At 39.0% G+C, this 22,449-nt stretch overlaps 1 protein-coding gene across 1 annotated transcript; it reads right to left on the reverse strand.

Annotated features, from left to right (window-relative positions):
* Positions 1 to 10,077: 10,077 nt before the first annotated feature.
* On the reverse strand, positions 10,078 to 10,974 carry LOC140837814 (PRA1 family protein G2-like). Its single transcript, XM_073203915.1, has one exon. It carries the CDS (start codon positions 10,896 to 10,898, stop codon positions 10,275 to 10,277), a length of 624 nt encoding a protein of 207 aa, XP_073060016.1. The 5' UTR covers positions 10,899 to 10,974; the 3' UTR covers positions 10,078 to 10,274.
* Positions 10,975 to 22,449: the final 11,475 nt, after the last annotated feature.

The following is a 22,449-nucleotide window of genomic DNA, read 5'->3' on the forward strand; positions in this document are numbered from 1 at the left end:
AAATAAATTTCCTTCTAAGCATGTTCACATAAATTGAAAATCAGTCAAAGTCGGTCAAGAAACAATCCACGTGAACTAAAAATCAGTCGAAACCAGTTCATGTAGTCGAAACCAGTTCACGTGAATTGGAAATTAATCCTATGAACTGAAAATTAATCAAAATCAGTCTAGACCTGATTGAATTTAAAAATATTTAACAAAAAGACTGAAAATTGTGCAACACACTAAAAATTAATGAAACATCGATAAAAAAGTTGGATGATTGTTTGCTAGCTGAAATCTTGGAGAAGAATAGAAGGAAAAAAACGCAGTGGCAAGGGAAAAAAATGGCATTCCAACGTATATTTTAAACAACGGGTAATCTAGTCCTTTAAGAAAAAACTTATTTTGTAAAATAAAATATCACAGGTCCTATTTACTTAATTTCCCCATTAAATATTATAAGAATACAAATTAAATATGAATATTTTAGCAGAAGAAATATTATTGTCTGTATTTGAGATGAACAAAAAAATTGAAGTTATGCATCTACGACTATGGGAGTGTTAATCCGAAACTCGAGATTTATCCAATGGCCACAAATCTACAAATCCCAATAGGAGTGAGTCTTATGTGAGACCGTTTCACGGATCATAATCCGTGAGACGGGTCAATCCTACCCATATTCACAATAAAAAGTAATACACTTAGGCTGCGTTTGGTTGCATGATAAAATAAACTAATGATTAGTATGTAAATGATAAAGAAAATGATTGTTGTAGAGATGTAATATATGGTAGTATGTTTGATAAGATTTTTAAGAATATGATAATTTTGAAATTTTTTATGAAAGGACAAAATTGCCCTTCCTCTTTTATTTTTCTTCTTCCACTCCGATGGCGGCGGTCCGGCGGTTCGCTGGTCGTCCGACGGCGACGGCGGTCCGGCGGCCACGTTCCCGCGACGGCGGTGATGTGGGGACCCGGGCTCTAATACTTTTTCTTGGGATTAAATGGATTGTTATTAAAAACGTGGGTCAATTTTTCGCTTTTATATTTAAATCAAAATGTAACTAGACAAGCACAAGTTCTTTATTTAATTTACAACATACAAACATAAAATCTATGTCATGTTCCGTATGTCCTCAACTAACCAGTAATAAAATACAGTACATAACAAAAGACAACTACTGGTCCGTCTGCTAGGCCCGAGATCTCCACGCTAACACGATCATCTCTGTCTCGACCCAAATCCTGCCCCACCTGTTGTTATGCACACATACAGACATAACAACAGCCGGAAAACCGGTGAGAACACATCCCAGTATAAACATGTGAACATGCATATAAATACTATAAAACATGAAACATGCTGATATGAATGTCATTCATATAAAATCATGAAATGCGAGCCTAATCATGTCTAGAATGCGACTCGACTAAAACTCTAGGGATCCCGGTGTGAATAAGACGATCTATCACCTACCCTCCCAATCGGGGTGACGGTACGTCTTATTCCTAGACTTCGGCCTGATCTGTATCCACGTCTACAATAGGGGGGTGATCTTCCCCTAAGCTGGGATAGAACCGAACGTCTAGAAGTCTGCCTGATCTCCAGACTGTCCTATCTTAATGCATGAATACAAAATCTGTAAACAAGCATAATCATCTAATGCAATGTAACATGATCTGTAAACAAAGCATAATAGGAATTGAATACAAGTTCTAATAAACATCTAATGCAATGTAACATGATCTGTAAACAAAGCATAACGAGATTTGCATACAAGATCTATAAATAAATCTATAATAATACCTATATCAAGATATAAACAATAAAACTCGTATGTGATTTTGGTTGGGAAACTCAAATGTGATCTCATTTGAGTCGTGATTCCCTAAAACAAAGCATGTAGTATACCTTCCGTCGTAGAATTGCTGTTACAGTCGAGAAGATGAATCTGCAATAGGAATGATTCTTAACACTTCTAAGAAATGTTTCTAATGCTTTCAAATCTAACGAAACCTCGCCTCTATTTATAGGCAATGATCGGAAGATCCGATCCACTTCGGACGCTCCGATCTGACACCCTTCGGACGCTCCGAACTTACTTCGTACGTTCCGAATCCTGCATGTCTTCCACGTCTCTAGCCAACTGTCTCGGATGATCCGAACTACGATCGGTCGATCCGAACTATTGCATGCCATCCATGTGTCCAGCCACCTGGCTCGGACGCTCCGAACTCCGAACGGACGATGCGAACTCTGATCGTACGTTCCGATCTCGGTTCGGTCCTTCCGGTCTCACCGAAATATAAATACTCCAATATTCTCGATATCGGTCAATCTAATTCTCAATAGATATCAACACTATCATATTCTCAATCATAATCCAATACAGTACTTCTGTCCCAACAAGTCATAATCATACTGAAAATCATATATGATATCATTTCTTATTTCTTATGGTTATGTACAATCTTCACAACATATCTATGAATTCGTACATGTCAATCATTGCTCTGGGCATTACATTTCTCCCCCTCTAAGACAGAAGTTCGTCCTCGAACTGAAGTAATCATACAAATTATTTAAAACAGTTTGATAATCTAAAACTGAATACATACTCATATCATATAAATAACTCGGGGTGTTTCTGCCTCATGTTTTCTTCCGTTTCCCACGTCGCTTCCTCAATGCCATGTCGACTCCACTGAACTTTCACAAGTGGAATGGTCTTCGTTCTGAGCTGTTTGTCCTTTCGATCAAGAATCTGTATCGGTCGTTCTATATAGCTCAAGGTGTGATCAAGTTCAGCTTCGTTCGGTTGAATAACATGAGAAACATCTGGCATATATCTGCGTAACATTGATACATGAAATACGTCATGTATTCCGGATAAGGAAGGAGGAAGAGCAAGTCGATAAGCTCGATCGCCAATCTTTTCAAGAATCTCGTAAGGACCAATGTATCGAGGAGAGAGTTTTCCGCGTTTGCCAAATCGAACAACGCCTCTAAATGGAGAAATCTTTAAAAACACTCTATCTCCCGCCTCAAATACTAACGGTCTACGTCTGATATTGGCGTACTTTGCTTGTCGATCTTGTGCTGTCTTCAATCGTTTCTGAATGATCTTTACCTTCTCAGTCATGTCACGAATCATATCTGGCCCAAGTTCTGGTACTTCTGAAACATCGTCCCAATATAGTGGAGATCTGCACTTCTTGCCATACAAAGCTTCAAACGGTGCCATCTCAATGCTCGTCTGATAGCTATTATTATACGAGAATTCGCAAAGAGGTAGAGAATCTTGCCAACCAATGCCAAAATCTAGCACTACGGCTCTTAACATATCCTCTAATGTCTGTATAGTCCGCTCTGACTGTCCGTCTGTCTGAGGATGATAAGCAGTACTCAGGTGTAATGTCGTACCTAAGGCCTGCTGTAAACTATGCCAGAAGTGAGAAGTGAATCGTGGATCACGATCTGATACGATAGACTTCGGCACTCCATGCAATCTGACTACCTCGCGAATATAAATCTCCGCCATCTGATCCTGTCTAAACGTCATTCTATATGGAATGAAACATGCGGATTTGGTCAATCTGTCAATAATGACCCAAATCGCATCACAGCCTTTGGATGATCGTGGTAACTTCGTCACAAAATCCATGGAAATGTGGTCCCATTTCCATTCTGGAATGGATAAACTCTGAAGTAAACCCCCCGGCTTCTTCCTCTCGGCCTTCACCTGTTGGCAGTTCAAGCATTTAGACACAAATTCGGCAATATCTGACTTCATTTGCTTCCACCAGAACTGTGTCTTCAAGTCATTGTACATCTTTCTGCCACCAGGATGGATGCTGAACCGACTACAATGTGCCTCCGTCAGAATCTGCTGTCTCAAATCTGCAACATCTGGCACAACTAGACGGTTATTCACGTACAACACATGATCTCGTACCTGATATTCTGATACATGCCCTGATCTGACCATTTGGATTGATCTTTGCACATTCTGATCAGTTCTTTGTGCTTCCTTAATCCTCATAATCAAATTGGGCTCAACTTGGATCGTAAAGAGTCGTAGTGGCTTACTATCTGTATCAAATTCTAATCCAGATGTACAGCAATTTTCAACTAACTTGTTAACACCTATCGTCGATAAGGACAATGAACATACCTTACGACTCAAGGCATCGGCTGCTGCATTTGACTTTCCTGGATAATATTTGATTTCACAGTCAAAGTCTTTCAGAAGATCTAGCCATCTACGTTGCCTCATATTCAATTCTGATTGAGAAAATAGGTACTTTAAGCTCTTGTGATCGGAAAAGATCTCAAATTTCTCGCCATAGAGATAATGACGCCAAATCTTTAATGCAAACACGATAGCCGCCAATTCAAGATCATGAATGGGGTATCGAACTTCATGTGGCTTCAATTGTCTCGAGGCGTATGCGATCACATGACCTCGCTGCATAAGAACACATCCCACACCTCTATGAGAAGCATCACAATATACAACAAAATCACCTGTACCTGAAGGTATCGTCAATACTGGAGCACTGGTCAGCCTTTTCTTCAATTCAACAAAGCTAGACTCACATTCCTCTGACCAAACAAATGGTGCATTCTTTTGTGTTAATTGAGTTATTGGTTTTGCAATACTGGAGAAATCTTTGATAAATCTTCTGTAGTATCCGGCTAAGCCCATGAAACTGCGTATTTCTGGTACAGAAGTCGGTCTCGACCAACTAATCACAGCTTCCACTTTACTCGGATCAACAGAAATACCATCTCCAGAAATGATATGTCCTAAGAAGACAACTCTATTCAACCAAAACTCACACTTTGACAATTTAGCATACAGTCGCTCGTTCCTCAACGTCTGCAACACAATTCTGAGATGCTCTGCATGCTCATTTCTGTTCTTCGAATACACCAAAATGTCCTCAATGAAGACAATCACAAATTCATCTAGATATCTCTGAAACACTTGGTTCATCAAGCCCATAAATACCGCAGGAGCATTTGTTAAACCAAAAGGCATGACAATAAATTCGTAATGTCCATACCTGGTTCGAAACGCTGTCTTTGGTATGTCTATATCTCGAACTCTGAGCTGATGATAACCAGAACGTAAATCAATCTTAGAATAGACCGAGGATCCCTGCAACTGATCAAATAGGTCATCGATCCTAGGCAAAGGATATTTATTCTTGATCGTTGCCTTGTTCAACTGCCGGTAATCGATACACAACCGCATCGACCCATCTTTCTTTCGCACGAACAGCACCGGAGCGCCCCAAGGAGATACACTAGGTCTGATATATCCCTTGGCTAGAAGATCTTCTAATTGTGCTTTCAATTCTTTGAGTTCGATGGGTGCCATCCTATATGGAGCTTTCGAAATAGGTACGGTACCTGGCGCAAGTTCAATGCTAAAATCTATCTCACGAACCGGAGGTAATCCTGGGATCTCATCTGGAAAAATATCTGGAAATTCCCGTACTACTGGCAGATCTGCCAATGCCGGGCTCGACTTCTGCATATCTACAGCATAAACAAAGAAACCATCCGCTCCTTTCTGTAATAGTCTGTTCATAGTAAGAGCCGAAATCAAGGGAATCCGAGATCTGGACCCCTTCCCGTAGAATTTCCACTCGTCTGTCATCTCGGGTCTGAATCTGACAATCTTATGGAAACAATCCACGGTGGCTCTGTACTTCGTTAGCATGTCAATACCGACTATACAATCAAAATCAGCTAGACCCAACACTATACAATCTAGGTCAATCTCATGCCCCTCAAACTGTAGAATGCAATGTCTAACCGTAGTTACAGATATTAATCCACTTCCCAACGGAGAATTAATAGACACAACGTCTAACAACGACTCAACAGGCAATGAATGCAACAATGCAAATCGTTCTGAGATGAATGTATGCGATGCACCTGTATCTATCAAGATATAAGCAGGATAACCATAAAGGAGACAGTTACCTGCTATAACATCATCTGGTGCATCTTGTGCTTGCTCCTCTGTCAACGCAAACACTTGGGCCTGTTGCCTCGGAGGTTGAGTCACAGTCTGACTACCTCGGCCTCTGGGTGGAGTCGGTGCTGGTGGAGGCTGAAAAGAGTGAACCGACGATGCCTGCCGCTCAAACTGAGGTACTGAACCGGATGCTCTTCCACTCTGGCCTTGCTGTACACCTCTCTGTGGACAGACTTTGGCAAAATGCCCTGGTTGCCTACAATAGTTGCATCGGCCTGTAACTCCCTGGCACTGTTCAGTCGCATGCTTTCCTCCACAGGAACTGCAATAACCACCGATAAACCTTGAACTTTGATCAAAACTACTCTGTTTTGATCCGCTGGAGCTGGACGAGCTGCTCCCTGGTCTTTTAAACTGCTTCCCCTTGGCTTTCAACTGATCCTTCTTGCCGCTGCTACTACCGCCGCTTTCAAATCGAGGAGGAGGAATCTGGGATGGAGGTAGTGGCGGTCTCGGACTTGGTACAACATAAGGAACACTCCGCTGCCGCAACAATCCTGCTTCTGCACCCTTGGCTCGATTCAGTGCATCCGAGAAATTATCGGGTCTCCCAGTATTTACTAAGGTAAAGATGTCAGGATTTAGGCCATTGATAAATTGGTCTGCCATGGCCTCGTCATTTCCTGAAACATGAGGTGCAAAACGAAGCAAAGAAGAGAATTTAGCAACGTACTCCTCAATGTTCAATGGCCCTTGCCTCAGGTTTGCGAATTCAGCGCCTTTATCTTTACGGTAGGATACAGGGAAGAATCGCTGATAAAACTCGGTCTTGAATATCTTCCAAGAAATTTCGGTACCCCGCTGCTCTAAAGCTCTCCTAATGTTCAACCACCAATTCTTTGCTATATCTTGCAATTGATGGCCAATTAGCTTGATCCTCTTCTCATCACTGTACTCCAACGAGTCGAATAGCATCTCAATATCTTCAAGCCAACTTTCGCACTCGATGGCATTCTCGGTACCTTTTAAAGTGGGAGGTCGAAAAGATTGGAATCGCTTCAGCAACGTCTCCATAGGGGTCGCCGTAACATCCATAGAATCTCCGGATGTACTCCCCTGCTCTGGCGCTGCTGGTCGTAGAGGTACGGCTGCTCTTCTAGGAGGCATATCTAATAATCCAACTGATTAGTAAACAAGATATACAACTGTCTCAGCCATCATCTAGTCAGTTACCTCTGATCTAGAATCGGTTCTGATTCAGTCAATCACATGCTGAAATTAATCAAATACCAAACAACATGTAATAAGAAAGCAATAATCATGCTAGCACATCATCAAGCAAGGAAGAAGACTCGATCTACCCCGCTCATTCTATCCTATTTCAGTCTAACGGAACTATCGGCTCTGATACCACCTGTTGTGGGGACCCGGGCTCTAATACTTTTTCTTGGGATTAAATGGATTGTTATTAAAAACGTGGGTCAATTTTTCGCTTTTATATTTAAATCAAAATGTAACTAGACAAGCACAAGTTCTTTATTTAATTTACAACATACAAACATAAAATCTATGTCATGTTCCGTATGTCCTCAACTAACCAGTAATAAAATACAGTACATAACAAAAGACAACTACTGGTCCGTCTGCTAGGCCCGAGATCTCCACGCTAACACGATCATCTCTGTCTCGACCCAAATCCTGCCCCACCTGTTGTTATGCACACATACAGACATAACAACAGCCGGAAAACCGGTGAGAACACATCCCAGTATAAACATGTGAACATGCATATAAATACTATAAAACATGAAACATGCTGATATGAATGTCATTCATATAAAATCATGAAATGCGAGCCTAATCATGTCTAGAATGCGACTCGACTAAAACTCTAGGGATCCCGGTGTGAATAAGACGATCTATCACCTACCCTCCCAATCGGGGTGACGGTACGTCTTATTCCTAGACTTCGGCCTGATCTGTATCCACGTCTACAATAGGGGGGTGATCTTCCCCTAAGCTGGGATAGAACCGAACGTCTAGAAGTCTGCCTGATCTCCAGACTGTCCTATCTTAATGCATGAATACAAAATCTGTAAACAAGCATAATCATCTAATGCAATGTAACATGATCTGTAAACAAAGCATAATAGGAATTGAATACAAGTTCTAATAAACATCTAATGCAATGTAACATGATCTGTAAACAAAGCATAACGAGATTTGCATACAAGATCTATAAATAAATCTATAATAATACCTATATCAAGATATAAACAATAAAACTCGTATGTGATTTTGGTTGGGAAACTCAAATGTGATCTCATTTGAGTCGTGATTCCCTAAAACAAAGCATGTAGTATACCTTCCGTCGTAGAATTGCTGTTACAGTCGAGAAGATGAATCTGCAATAGGAATGATTCTTAACACTTCTAAGAAATGTTTCTAATGCTTTCAAATCTAACGAAACCTCGCCTCTATTTATAGGCAATGATCGGAAGATCCGATCCACTTCGGACGCTCCGATCTGACACCCTTCGGACGCTCCGAACTTACTTCGTACGTTCCGAATCCTGCATGTCTTCCACGTCTCTAGCCAACTGTCTCGGATGATCCGAACTACGATCGGTCGATCCGAACTATTGCATGCCATCCATGTGTCCAGCCACCTGGCTCGGACGCTCCGAACTCCGAACGGACGATGCGAACTCTGATCGTACGTTCCGATCTCGGTTCGGTCCTTCCGGTCTCACCGAAATATAAATACTCCAATATTCTCGATATCGGTCAATCTAATTCTCAATAGATATCAACACTATCATATTCTCAATCATAATCCAATACAGTACTTCTGTCCCAACAAGTCATAATCATACTGAAAATCATATATGATATCATTTCTTATTTCTTATGGTTATGTACAATCTTCACAACATATCTATGAATTCGTACATGTCAATCATTGCTCTGGGCATTACAGGTGAGTCGACGGTGGTTCGGTAACGGCTGTGAGGTGGCGTCCGGCGAGGGCGGCAGCGGCGGCGAATGTCCGGCGACGGCGGCGAGTGTCCGGCGGCGGTCCGACGAGGGCGGCGGCGGCGGCGGTCCGGCAACCGAGGTGGTTCAATAGCGGTGAAGGAAGAAGGGTAAAATTGGAAAGAGAATAGGGATAAAGGAGGGATTAATAATCCTACGGATGAAGGAGGTATTATTTAATCACACGTAATACCACCTAATCACTTATAGGAGGGATTGAGCTGGATAAATAAAACTCGTACCAAACGCATGATAAAATGTGATAAAAAATTTAATCCTTCTTAATTCAGCCTACCAAACGCAGCCTTAGCATAAAAAGTAATATTTTTTAATGGGTGATCCAAATAAAAGATCCGTCTCACAAATACGGCCCGTGAGACCGTCTCACACAAGTTTTTGCCGTTATGATAAACACATTGACACAACTCAAGATTTGTAATATTATGTGTTCAGTTCCAGACTCGTTCACCGAACCTCCGGTGTGGCTGCCGAAAGGGCTCCAATTCCACCTGCTTCCATTCGGGCTCTGGAGAGGCGAAACGTAGGTAGAATTTCAGACTGCGGCTTTTAGATGTGGGGATTATTTGAAGTAAGCATGCCAACTTAAATTAAACTGGGCCAATGGCAATAGCTTTAGCAGGCAGCAGGATTGTGTGGATATAACACATCCAACACCGAAAACGATCGAAAAACTCAACCAGATGCTTGCAGATTTCACTTGCTAGTCAGGGAATCAGCTCTTCAGAGAAGCCAAGCTCGGGGGAGTGAAGAGGACTCTGCTCTGGAATTCGTTCGACTCGATTCGGCTAGAAGAGCTCAACCCAATGACACAACTACATTATTTGGAAATCATAAAACTAATCTTATGAACAACAGACTCTACTAACAATTGAAACGCCACTCTCTCGATTTATTTGATGTAAAGATGATGATCATACTGTGCCTCCAAGCTTCCATATATTTTAGAAATTACACCAAAAACAAAAGTACAAGGTTTCCAAAATAGTCTGAAATCAAAAGGATTGGCATTACCAAATTACAAGTACAACAAACAACCACTATCCTTCAAAACAAATTTCGAAATTCCCCAGGCACATCAATCAGCAAGGTTTTCCTTCCCGAAAATCACATTCTTGAACACAGGACAAATAGGAACAAATCACACGAAAAATGATCATCCACAAGCTCACACGAAATAAATAAATAAATTATACAGCTAAACAAATATATATATAGAAAATAAAATGATTTGAGTTAATTACACGGGTTGATTGAATTGAATTCCGCCATTACGGGGACTGAAAGCAGTGGATTGGGATGAGACCAATCCGTCAGAAACGGCGTCGTTTTCGTCAAGAAAAAGTCCTTCAGGATTTCTCAGGACTCCATGGATGACGAAGATCAACAGCCCGACACTGATGCCAATCGAAAGGTTATTCAACGGGCCAGTGATCCAGACGGCCGCAATGGAGACTACAACCAGGCCAAGAATAACCGTCCAATCATTGACATGGTAGCCCCAGATCAACAATGGGTCTTCTCGAAAGAAGTGGAGAATCAGCCACAGGAAGAAGACGAAGCCGATGAGTATCAGCGCGATCGGCGCACCGATCAGGGATACGGCAGCACACGCGGTGACGATAATGGCGTAATTGACGGAGAAGTAGCTAGCATTGCGGCGGAGTCGTTGGGTGGCTGCGGAGAATGAGGGTGGGAGGTCGATGACGGCGGTGGTAGCTAGGAACACCGGCCAAGGGCGGGCTCTGGAGAGGCAAGCAGAGAGGTTCTGCGTCGATCGGGAAATCACGGCGCCACCGGAGATTGGTATTGTGGTATAAGAAGCGGGAGGGACCGGGGTGGCAGAGGCCGACGTGTCGGGCATCTCCCGAATTAGGGCAAGTTTGACCGCGCAGTTTTTGGTCTACCCTCTGCGGCTCTGCCCCTTTCTCCCGGCCTAAAGTCATATTCCAGTGGGCTAGGAGGTTTATATTGTTACTATTGGGCCGAATGTTGGTGCCCAAACTCTGGCCCAATGGTGCCATAATAATAATAATAATAATAATAACTAGTAAAATATGCACAATGCATGTGCTATTATTATTTTTATTTTGATCAAATAATACTAAATAATTAAAACAAAATTATTATCGATTTAGAAAAGTTATTCGATTTAAAAGGAAAGTTTTATTTTGAATTTTTTCTATTTAAAATATAGAGTGACTTGAAAATGTTTTAAATATGGTAAGAAGTGTAATTATGGAATTAAATATTTTGGTGTCTCAAAGGTAGTTATTTTAAGGCCCCCACACTTAATATAATAGTATAGATAATAATATATCGCTATATCTATTATCTCTATCTTTTGATATATATTAAGTTTTCCCTAATAAGTTCAATTTTTTTGTCCTTTTTGTTTACTATATATATATATATATATATATATATATATATATATATATATATATATATATATATATATATATATTAATAAAGTGTCATATTTTTATAATTCAAATAGTGCGTACCTTAGTGATAGGGCTTTATTTTCAAAGCAACATATCATATGTTTCATTTTTTACAACAGTCCTCTCATTTTATTTTTTCCCCTTTTATTTTAAATTTATTATTTCAAATTTTAGTTTTGTTAATTGTTTCCTCATTTCAATATAAATCAATTTAATTAAAAAAAATATCATACGAGTACACAACATTTGCCACAAAATCACTAGTTATACTTATATATTGAAAGGGGAGGGATGTATACCCTTTTTTGGTCTCTTGATGTAGCCTTTTACCTTTTTCCCATTTTACTATTTTTTTTATGGATAGTTTCGAAAATTTCCAAAATACCCCCAATCAATTTTGATAATTTCAAATACATATAGAACTTTAAAAAACAAATATTTTACAAACATCCAACGAGTGCATTGGGATCCTAGTTATATATTTAAGTAGGAAGAGTGTAAACCTTTTTTTGGTCTCTTGATGTGGCCTTTTACAATTTTTTCCATTTTATTATTATTTTTTTATGGATAATTCCACAAATTGTCAAAATACCCCAATCAATTTTGATAATTTCAAATACATATAGAACTTCAAAAAAAATCAATTAATGTATAAGCATGTAACTTGTGTGTTGAGATCCTAATTATATATTGAGTGGGTCTCATATGAGACCGTCTCACGGATCATAATCTGTTAGACAGGTCAACCCTACCCATATTCACAACAAAAAGTAATACTGTTAGCATAAAAATTAATATTTTTTTATGGGTGACCCAAATAAGAGATCCGTCTCACAATATGACCCGTGAAACCGTCTCACACAAGTTTTTGCCTTATATATAGGGAGATGTGTAGTCTGATTTTTTGTCTCTTGGTGTGATCTTTTACCTTTTTTTCTATTTTACTATTTTTTATGGATAATTCAAGAAATTACTAAAATACCCCCAATCAATTTTGACAATTTCAATTATAAATAGTACTTTAAAAAATTTTAAATATTATAAAAAAAACGCAGTGCATACATCAATATCGTAATTTAGAAAAATCGAATCATAGAGAATTAGCAAATTGATGAAGCCTATGTTTGGTATATTGCGACAAAATCATTGTTATCTCTTAAAATAAAGTTTTTGGTAAAATTAGCCTCTTTTATCATTGTGATGATTATAATATATATTTCTTGTATCTTTTAGAAATATTATCCAAAAACTATTAGAAATATTATCCAAAAACTATTTTAATTTCATAAACTATCTCTTACAGTAATATTAATTGTAACGTTCAAAAGTAAATCTATGTAAACCACATGCATGTAAATGCTTTAAATTGCTTAATTTTTATTGATTTTAAATGTTTAAATGATACATAGTATATGATGGAGGGTCTAAATTGTCTGATTTGATGAGAACAGATGATTTTATTCGAATATTCGATAATAGGCTGAGGAAAGGAGACCGGAGACGACCAAGATAAAATATTTTCAATAAATATTTTTAACGCTTATTAATATCATTAAAATTTTCTAAAAATTCTGGATCCCAAATTATTTTAAGACACGAGTTTGATTTTATTCGAAAAGCCGGTTTGGTCAAACGAGTGACCTTTAAAAGCCCAAAAATTATTTTTAAAAACAAATTTTGTAAACTTTTATTATATAATTAAATAGATATTAATGGACCTAATTTGCCTATGATTGAAGGGCTCAATTACCCCTAAACATAAAGCCGAAAACCCTAACTCATTAAACGCTTGAATTTTGAAATTTATTGAAACACCACTACTTTTTTTTATTTTAATAAATCATAAATTCGAAAATTACTAATAAAAATAACTTAATGTTTTAATGTATCATAATAAATTAACAATTAATTTCTCAAGTGCCCAAAATCTCTAAATCGTCAACTAACCAAAAATCCTACATCGACCTTTTAAAAAGATCAACTAACAATAAAATAAAGTATAAAATCACTAATAAACTCATTAACCATAATCCTTTAAATCTTTATCTAACAAGCTAGTGCGGAAAATAAATGTCACTCGGGAGTGTATTGCCGAACTCGATCCACTCCAGCGTCAGCGCCTCCTCATATCATCAAATCCTGCATCATTCAACCTAGTGAGTCTAATGACTCATTACTTTCTAAACATGAATAACAAGTAATACATATGCAAGCAGATGCAATAAAACCATACTTTAAAATAATTTTTTTTAACATAAATAAACTATTTAAAATAATTTTCAGCATAAATGAATCATATAACATAAAATCGTAAAATCGTATAGCTTTCAATCATTTATCATTTTGGGTTAAGTTTGATCCTTGAAAGATATTAGCTTTTATCCTCTGGTCAACTGATCAGTCTTCAGCTCCACATGGCCCAAGGGGATGGGTACTAGGCTCCGCCGTGGAAATACGATCGTTGGACTTCCTCTGGGAGCTTTTCCCATAAACGGGCTTCCTTTGGGTACTTTTTCCTCATGACATCTCCACAAAATTGTAAGTTCACCGTTCTTTCTTAAAACGGATCCCCCACAAATTGTAAGTTCACCGTTCCTTTTTAAAACGGATCCCCCACATATCCTCTTTGTCACAGTCAATTCACATCCCTCAAAATATTTTTCATTTTCTTTTTTAAAAAATAAAATATCATTTCCTTTCCACCTTTTGCAAAATAACATTTTTCATAGAAAAAAAATCGTAAAATATAATGACTTTTCAAAAATAGAATTTTAACGGTTTTAAAAATCATAAAATATCATTTAACATGCGTTATGATCCTTCGGGACGCTGCCAAGCATTTTCGTACTACCCATAAAATGACCGTTTTGCCCCTAGACGTAAAATTCTCGATTTTGACTTTTCTTACTTTTAATGAAATTGACTTATCCCAAATAATTATTTAAGTTTAAATCTAATTTTTCATAATTTTATTTAGCTTAAATTCGAGGATTTCTATTTAATTTTTTAATTAATAATTCGTGAAGCGTTTAATTCCCAAATAAATTTAAACTTTAATATTTTCTTTCCAAACTTTAAACATAGCCATTTTATGGCCTAAACTACCCCTGTGAGCCATGAACCACCCTTGTGGACCCATGGTTCGAATTTTCTTGTTAATTTTCGCAATAGTGACCTTTAATTGAACCTACCGAGCCATCCTCCAATTTTGTCGAGCCACGGTCAAGCCACCTCAAGCTAGACCCTAGCCAACCCACCTAGGTACTCTAGTGGCCAGCCCTTACCCATAGAACTATACCCAAGCTCACGTACGAGCCCTGCACCAAAGATACAAAGCTGTGCGTGTGAGGCTTCTCATGCCAAGGACTCCTAGCCAACCTAGAACTCTTATACTCGAGCCACCACCAAGCCCACCTGACCCTCACCGACCTTGGATCATGCTCAAACCCAACCGAACCCAGCCTAGACCCCTGAACCACGCACAAAGGCCCTGCAAGCCTACTGCACACAACAAGCCGGGCACAAGAAGCTACCTCACGCTGTGGTCGATCCAACAGGGAACCAACCCATGTCCCAACCCTGACCATCCTCCCTAGACCCTATTGGACCAACCCTGAGCCGCCCAACCCTAGCCTCAATCCCCCTACGACCCTTGTGCTCCTTGGAAGATTCCTAGAATCAGCGGACTCTTCCTTACACACTGCTCCTCGAGTCCTAGCCATGCTAGGACTCTTCCTAGCCTTGACCCACATCTAGCATAGGCCCCAACCCAAGCCCTAGCTGAGCCGTTAGCCACCATGCACAAAGCCGAGCCACTTGAATCATGTGAACCATTCCAAACCCTAGGATTCTTCTATCAACTCACGCAGCCTTCTTTCTTGTTTTCCAGCCCTCGTTTATTCACTTTTACGACTCTTTTTCGTCCCTTAAACACATATTATTGGCAGCGTGTCCGTTGGATTCATAATGTTTTTCATATAAGCGTAAAACATTCAAACTTTGAAAATAATCGTTCTATTGTAAAAATAATCGAACATCTATATTTTTCATGCATAAAAAATTATAACATGCATATTATGATTTGAATGATGCATCGAAAGGGTTTAAAAAACGTTCCTTTGCATTTTTAACGCTCGAATACGTGATCGTCGGCGAGGAAGGACGAACGGGTGACGAAGACTCCTAGCTTTTATTCCATCTTATTTTTCAAAAATATTAGAGTGAATTGTGTGTGATTTTCGGCTGCAATATGGTGCTTGGGAAGCCTAGGTATCTTATTTATAGATTTACTTTTTGCATTATAACGAGCTTTGGTTTTGGGCCTCTAAGTATAGTAGCAATTGAGCCTACTAAATTTAGTTAAATTGTGGCCAATAACTCTTATTTAATAAAAAATATAAAATTTTATCAAATTTAGTTTCTAAAAATAATATTTTTGATCTTTTAAAAAATTTTCGTTTGTCCAAAGCCGGCTTCCCGAGAAAAATCGAGGTCGACTCATAAAATAATTCAAACTCTACTATTTTTAGAAAAAATAAATAATTTTTTAAATCATATTTGGAAACCTTGAAAATATTTAATTAAAAATAAATATTCTTGTTTTGGTCGTCCTCGGTCTCCCTTCCCCAGCCTATTATCGAATATTCGGGTAAAATCTTTCAATTTCATGAAATCATGTCATATAATCATTTAATCACGCAATCATACATTTAATCATTTAATAAATATCATGCAAGCATTTAAAATAAATTAATTAAAACAATTAAACAATTCAAATAATTTACATGCATGTGATTTACGTAGGTTTGGTTTTTCGGACGTTACATTTATAGATAGCAAAGTTAGGGTTTTACACAACCCATAGCAGCTGCACCTCACACACTACACACACACAAACATTTGAAATTTCAAGAGCAAAAAGCAAGGAGTTTTCGTCGCCCGTTCATCTCCCTTCGCAATCCACGCCAACGATCGTATATTCGAACGTTTTAAACGCGAAGAAACGCTTCTAAAATCTTTTGATGCACCATTCAAATCATAATATGAATGTTATATGTATTTTAGCGTGAAAAATAATTGATTACAAATCATTTAACTTTTGGATGAATATTTTCAAAATTTTGAAGATTCTTATATGTATACGAACGTGTTATGATTTCCAACAGGTACGCTGCCAACATAGGATATTTAAGGGATGGAACAAGTGTTGTTTAGCCATGAGACAAGGGCTGGACAAGAGCTAGAGGGGCGGTGCATGGTTAGGGCCTGAGGCTAGGGTTTCATGGTTTTACTTGGGACATAAGGGTTCGGGTATGAGGGGTATTGCACCAGGGCTTTGTCATGGTCCTGTGCTGGCTGCATGTGAGATGTAGAAAGAGTTCAAGGAGGAGGTGCGATTGAGGGGTTATCTCGCTCGGGTGTGCGTGGCTTGGGCTGGCTCAATGCGGGGGTCTAGTCATGGGTAGGAAGGGTCCAAGAGGGTGTTTCAGGGATGGATAGGCATTGGAAGGCTGTGTCTAGAGGCTTGGTAGAGTCCTATCATGGCTGGACTCCTTATTGCGCAAGGTAGGTCTGCGGCTTTGATGTTGCATGCGCAAGGTGGTTCGCATGGATGGGGGCTGGTGCGCTGGTCCAGGAGGATTCAGGTAGAGTCCAGGAGGGCAAGGTTAGGTTTAGTTCACGGCTGGCTCAACGGTGGCTCGAGTTTAGGGGGAGCCGTGGCTTGGTGTAGGGTTTAGGGCTCGAACATGGCTAGGGAGAAGGTAGGGGCTCAAACCGTGGTCCACATGGGTCGGTTCATGGTCCATGAGGGTAAGTTAGGCATGAAAAGTTCATGGTTAAAGTTGGGATTAAAATATATAAGTTCAAATTTATTTCAGGATTAAAACGCTTTGCTATTTAGTAATTAAGAAAATAATTTGAAAGCCTCGAGTTTATCTTAAATAAAAATATCAGGATTCAAATTTAAAGCTTAAATAATTATTTGGGATAGTCTCGAGTCAACAAAAGTGAGAAAAGTCAGAATAGGGAATTTTTTGAATCCAAGGGCAAAACAATAATTTTACACCTGAGAAGTACAAAATGGTTTGGCAGTGTCTCGAAGAATTATAATCCATAGTAAATGATATTTTCAAACGTTTATGATGAACATATGAGATTTTATGATTTATGATAAAGTCGTGCAATTTTTACTGTGAAAATGCTATTTTTCGAACGTGGAAAGGACACTATATTTTATGATTAAAAAGAAAAAGAAAAATATTTTGAACAATGTGAATTGACCGTGACAAAAAAGATATGATATATGATCATTGAGAATATTGTGAGGAAGAAGGCCTAGAGGGAGCCCGTTTACGGGAGAATGCCCCAGAGGGAGCCCAACGACCATATTTTCATTTTACATCTATGCCTAGTACCCATCCCCATGCGCAATAGTGAGCTAAGACTGGTCAGTCGACTAAAGGATACAACTATTCACTTTCAAGAATCAAACTTCACCCAAAATGATAAATGATGGAAAACTTTATGATTTGACGATTTATGATGCTTACAAATTAATGCTAGATTATTTTGAATAAAAGTATGATTTTTAATGCATGTGCTTGTATATGTATTATTTTCTACTCATGTTTAGAACGTGCTGAGTCATTAGACTCACTAGGTTTGAATGTTGCAGGTGAGGATGAGATTGAGGGAGGCGCTGACGCTTGAGTGGATCGAATTTGGCAGTACACTCCCGACAGACATTATTTACGCATTAGCTTGATAGTCAAAGTTTTAAAAATTTTGTTAATGGTTTAATTAGCCATTTTCCTGCTTTAATTTGAGGTTAGTTTGATCTTTTTAAAGGTCGATGTAGGGTTTTTGGTTAATTAACGAGTTATGAATTTTTATGCACTTGAGATTTCAAATGTTAAATTATTTTTTATGACAAAAATATTAAGTTATTTTAAATATGAATTTTGAATTTTATGTTTTTTTTAAAAAAATTAATAGGATTTAAATTTAATAGTGGTGGACATTTTAGTTGGTGTCAGAGCCAAGGATCCCCAATGGGTTGTGTTACTACCACTCCGAGAAGCTCAAGAAGTCACGCCTCAAGTCTATGAGGTTTTACTGCTTTAGATTTTAAATGCTGAACTTTAAATACTTTTATGATACATGATATAGGAGGTTAGATGCATGTTTTATTTAAAATGTTAAATGCATGTAGGTTACGTGGTATGGACCATTTGTACAGAGATGTCTCATAGACGTATTCTTCGTAGTAATAATGATGATAGGCAGGAGGAGGAGATTCTACCGCCTCCACCTAATCAAGATGCTAGTGCTTGTGTACTAACCGATATGGCTCGTTTACAAGAGCAGCACGTGGGAAATGGTGCGAGGGTACGACCGAAAGCAGTCTATGAGCGATTTAAGAGGTTGAAACCTGAGGATATTTCTGGCACTACTGATCCATTCGTGGCTGAGGGATGGATTAGATCTTTAGAGGTGATTTTTAGGTATAAGGATATGGCAGACGCTGACCTAGTTCGTTGCACCATATATCTACTGAAAGGTGACACTTCTTTATGGTGGGAAGGAGCAGAGATAGGAGTGAATCTAGCGATTTTGACAAGGAAGGATTTCAAGAGGATATTCTATGATAAATATTTCACTACCTATGTTCGTTCGAGGTTGAAGAGAGAGTTTATGAGTCTCCACCAGGGGGACATTACTGTTGCTGAGTTTGTGCAGAAGTTTGATAGGGGCTGTCATTTTGTGCCCTTGATTGCACAAATGATGCTGCGTCGAAGTTACGAAATTTCTTGGATGGATTGAGGCCGAAGATCCGCCGAAATGTGATGATGACTGATCCTATTGAATATACTACTACCGTTGCTAAAGCTTTTCGAGCCGAGAAATCTCTGAAGGATATTGATTGGGAAATGTAGCGGAAAAGGAACCATGCCCAGCAATCAAATCAGCAGAACAAGAAGCCGTTTACGGGACCACCGAAGCGACCAGGACAGTACAAACCACAAGGAAAACCACCTAAAGAAAACGCCCCGAAGACTGTTGAGAAGCCATTTTGAAAGGGGTGCGATCGCCATCACTACGGAAAGTGCATGTGGGGCACCTACAAGTGCTTGAAGTGCGGAGGAATGGGGCATAAGGCTGGTGATTGCCTAAATCTTAAACAACCCATGACTGGAAGGGCTTACGTAATGCATGCTAAGCAAGCGGAGCCAGACACTACGCTGATTATAGGTACTCCGACTATTTAAGCGTTTTACATTGCTTTCTTGCTTGATATAAAAGCATGGATGCTAGAATTAAATCAAGATGCATTGAACTTGATTATTTAAAATTGCATGTGATAGGTGTCATTTTTATGTGTTTTATTGTATTAGTTTTGTGTGTATTTTCGTTGTGCATGCATGCATTTCATTTACATTTTGTTCGTTTTAGAGTAGGCATATGCATATGATCGTGTCTCACTTGTACGTGATGAATTTGCAGGTAAAAGGGCCGGAAAAATAAAATCGGAACAAAAACGTGCAAGCCAAAAGAAAGTGGCAGAAAGGATGGTGCCCGAGCGGTAGAATCTTATCGCCCGGGCACGAGGTGTGGCTGTTGAAGAGTAAAATCCAGAGAATGTCACGCTCAGGCGGTAATTTTCTACCGTCCGGGCACGAGAGTTGTGAAGAAATACAGAAGACTTGGCGCTCGAGCGGTAAGATTTGACCAGTCGAGTGCGGTTGGCTGTGAGGAAAAGATGAAAACAGAGGATGTGGTGCTTGAGCGGTAGCATTTTCAATCCTCTGAATCAAGTCACATTCCTTCAAAAGCATCATGTGGGTCATCACATCATCATTGACCAACTCAGATATATGATCAACATCTGCACGCCTCTTGAGCTTCCTAGCAAGTGATCTCTGCTGAGCAGAAGCAGGAAACTCTCCATCATTGATTGACTGAATGCAGTGAGCGTAATCCAAACGAACATAACCTTTCTAAAAATGCATTCTTCAACATCCTCTTTGAATCCCTGAATATTTTGAGGAGTCCATGAAGGATGAGGAACATGAGTGCTGCTCTTACAATCCATTTGAGTTCAGATGTCATTACCAACATAAATTATCTTAATTTATAGACAAGACTTGAAGGGACAGAAGGAAGACAAAGAGTCATCAAGCCTTAACTGATTCAAACCAAGTTTCTCTTACCCTTATTTATTTGCATTTATTGAGGGAGAATGTCGATTTGAAAAGATAACTGAGAAGACAATAGTCTGTTGGTCTTCAACTGAACTGACTGAGTTATCAACTGGTCATTCAGCTGCTGATCCAACTGATCTTCTCATATATGTTAACTGATAAATCGAATAATATTCTATATTAAATGATGTGACTGTTTGTCGAAGCATTAATTGCTGTCTTTCAATGAATAATATTTAGGAACATGGACCCACATAAGCCATTAATACTTTACACACGTTTTTACCACACGTACACACATTTTTAATTCAAATTTTCCTGGATTGACACGTGTCCAAAAATTTGAAGAGTCACTTACATTAGTACGATACTCACTCCAATTCAGTTTTTTTTCTTTTTACACGCACATTCAAACACTCAGAGCAAAATTCTACTCAAAGCATACTCTTTTTCGCAGATTTTACTCAATCAAATGACAACCTAGATCATAGATCACATCATGAATGCTATGGCAATCGACTTCGACTCAGTCTTGACTGTAAAAGATGAAGGAAACAAGAATGTTTTTCTGAAACTGGAATAAGCCGGATTGAAACAATTTCTGAGATTATCTTCACAAGAAATTTATGTCAAAGAGGTTCAAGAACTCTACGCCAACGGTTATGTCACCGCTACTGGCACCATCTCTCCTACTGTAAATGGTCAATTTCTTATCATTGATGAGGAGTTCTTCTCCAACCTTGTCCAACTGACTATTGATGGGCTAGTCAACCTCTCTGAAATAAAGGCATCCGATATTGATGAGATGCAAACTACTCTGTCTGCTGCTGGTCAGAAGATCAAAGTTTCTGATCCTAAGAAGAACTTGAAGCCAGAAGTACAACTGCTGGCTGATATTGTAGCCAAGGGGCTCTTGGCAAAGGCACGATCATTTGCTGCCCTCACTTTTGAGAAGTTTCAAGCTATGACTGCAATCATGGCTGAAAGGAAAATGAACTAGTGAAACAATATCTTACATATTTGAGGAATATGTTTCAGTCATCCAAGTAGTCAAAGGGCTTTACGGTGCAGCTCAGCCATGTGCTGAAGGTAAAAGGACCGGTGATTCGGAAAAATCATATAAGATAATGATTTTCAATGCCAAGAATGTCCAGCTACCAAAGCCAAAACTAGAATTATATCCTGAGCAGTTTATAAAATTCAAAAAGGAGATTGGGACAGAGGAGGCTCCCAAATCAGTTCAAAAAAAGAAGACTATTCAAAAGAAGACAATCAAGCGCAAACTGATTATTAGTGAAACTGATTCGTAGAAGACCCCCTCTCCCAATGTCATCAAGTAACCAAGGACCTTGAAGACCAAGCCTGCTGCTGCAGTTGGGACCATCCCAACTGAACGACTGATACTGTTAGGGGCTGAACAGCCTATCAAGGCTATTCAACTCAAGGCTATTGCAACTGAACCCTCAACTGAGGATCAGTTGCCACTATCTACCATTCTACCCAAGAAGAAGTTCACTGAATCTGGTGGCAAAAAGAAGCTTGCTGGAGTTAAGGCTCCACTGATCACTATTTCTGGATATACTTCCTACCTATTGCCAGACCTAAGGGAATAGTAATCAAAGAGAAGATTGATGCAACTACCTCAGGGCTAAGCATTCCTCATGCCCTAACTGATTCTAAGGGCAAAGGTAAGATGCAAGAAGAGCCCATGCCAACTAATGCGATCCAAACGCACATTTATCTCATCTGGAAAGAAATCAATGAA

Source organism: Primulina eburnea, chromosome 8 (genome assembly GCF_022965805.1).
Source record: "Primulina eburnea isolate SZY01 chromosome 8, ASM2296580v1, whole genome shotgun sequence".
Lineage (NCBI taxonomy): Eukaryota > Viridiplantae > Streptophyta > Magnoliopsida > Lamiales > Gesneriaceae > Primulina > Primulina eburnea.

What these genes read in the sequence shown, in the direction of transcription:
- LOC140837814 (XM_073203915.1), bottom strand. Translation starts at nt 10,898, where the DNA reads ATGCCCGACACGTCGGCCTCTGCCACCCCGGTCCCTCCCGCTTCTTAT.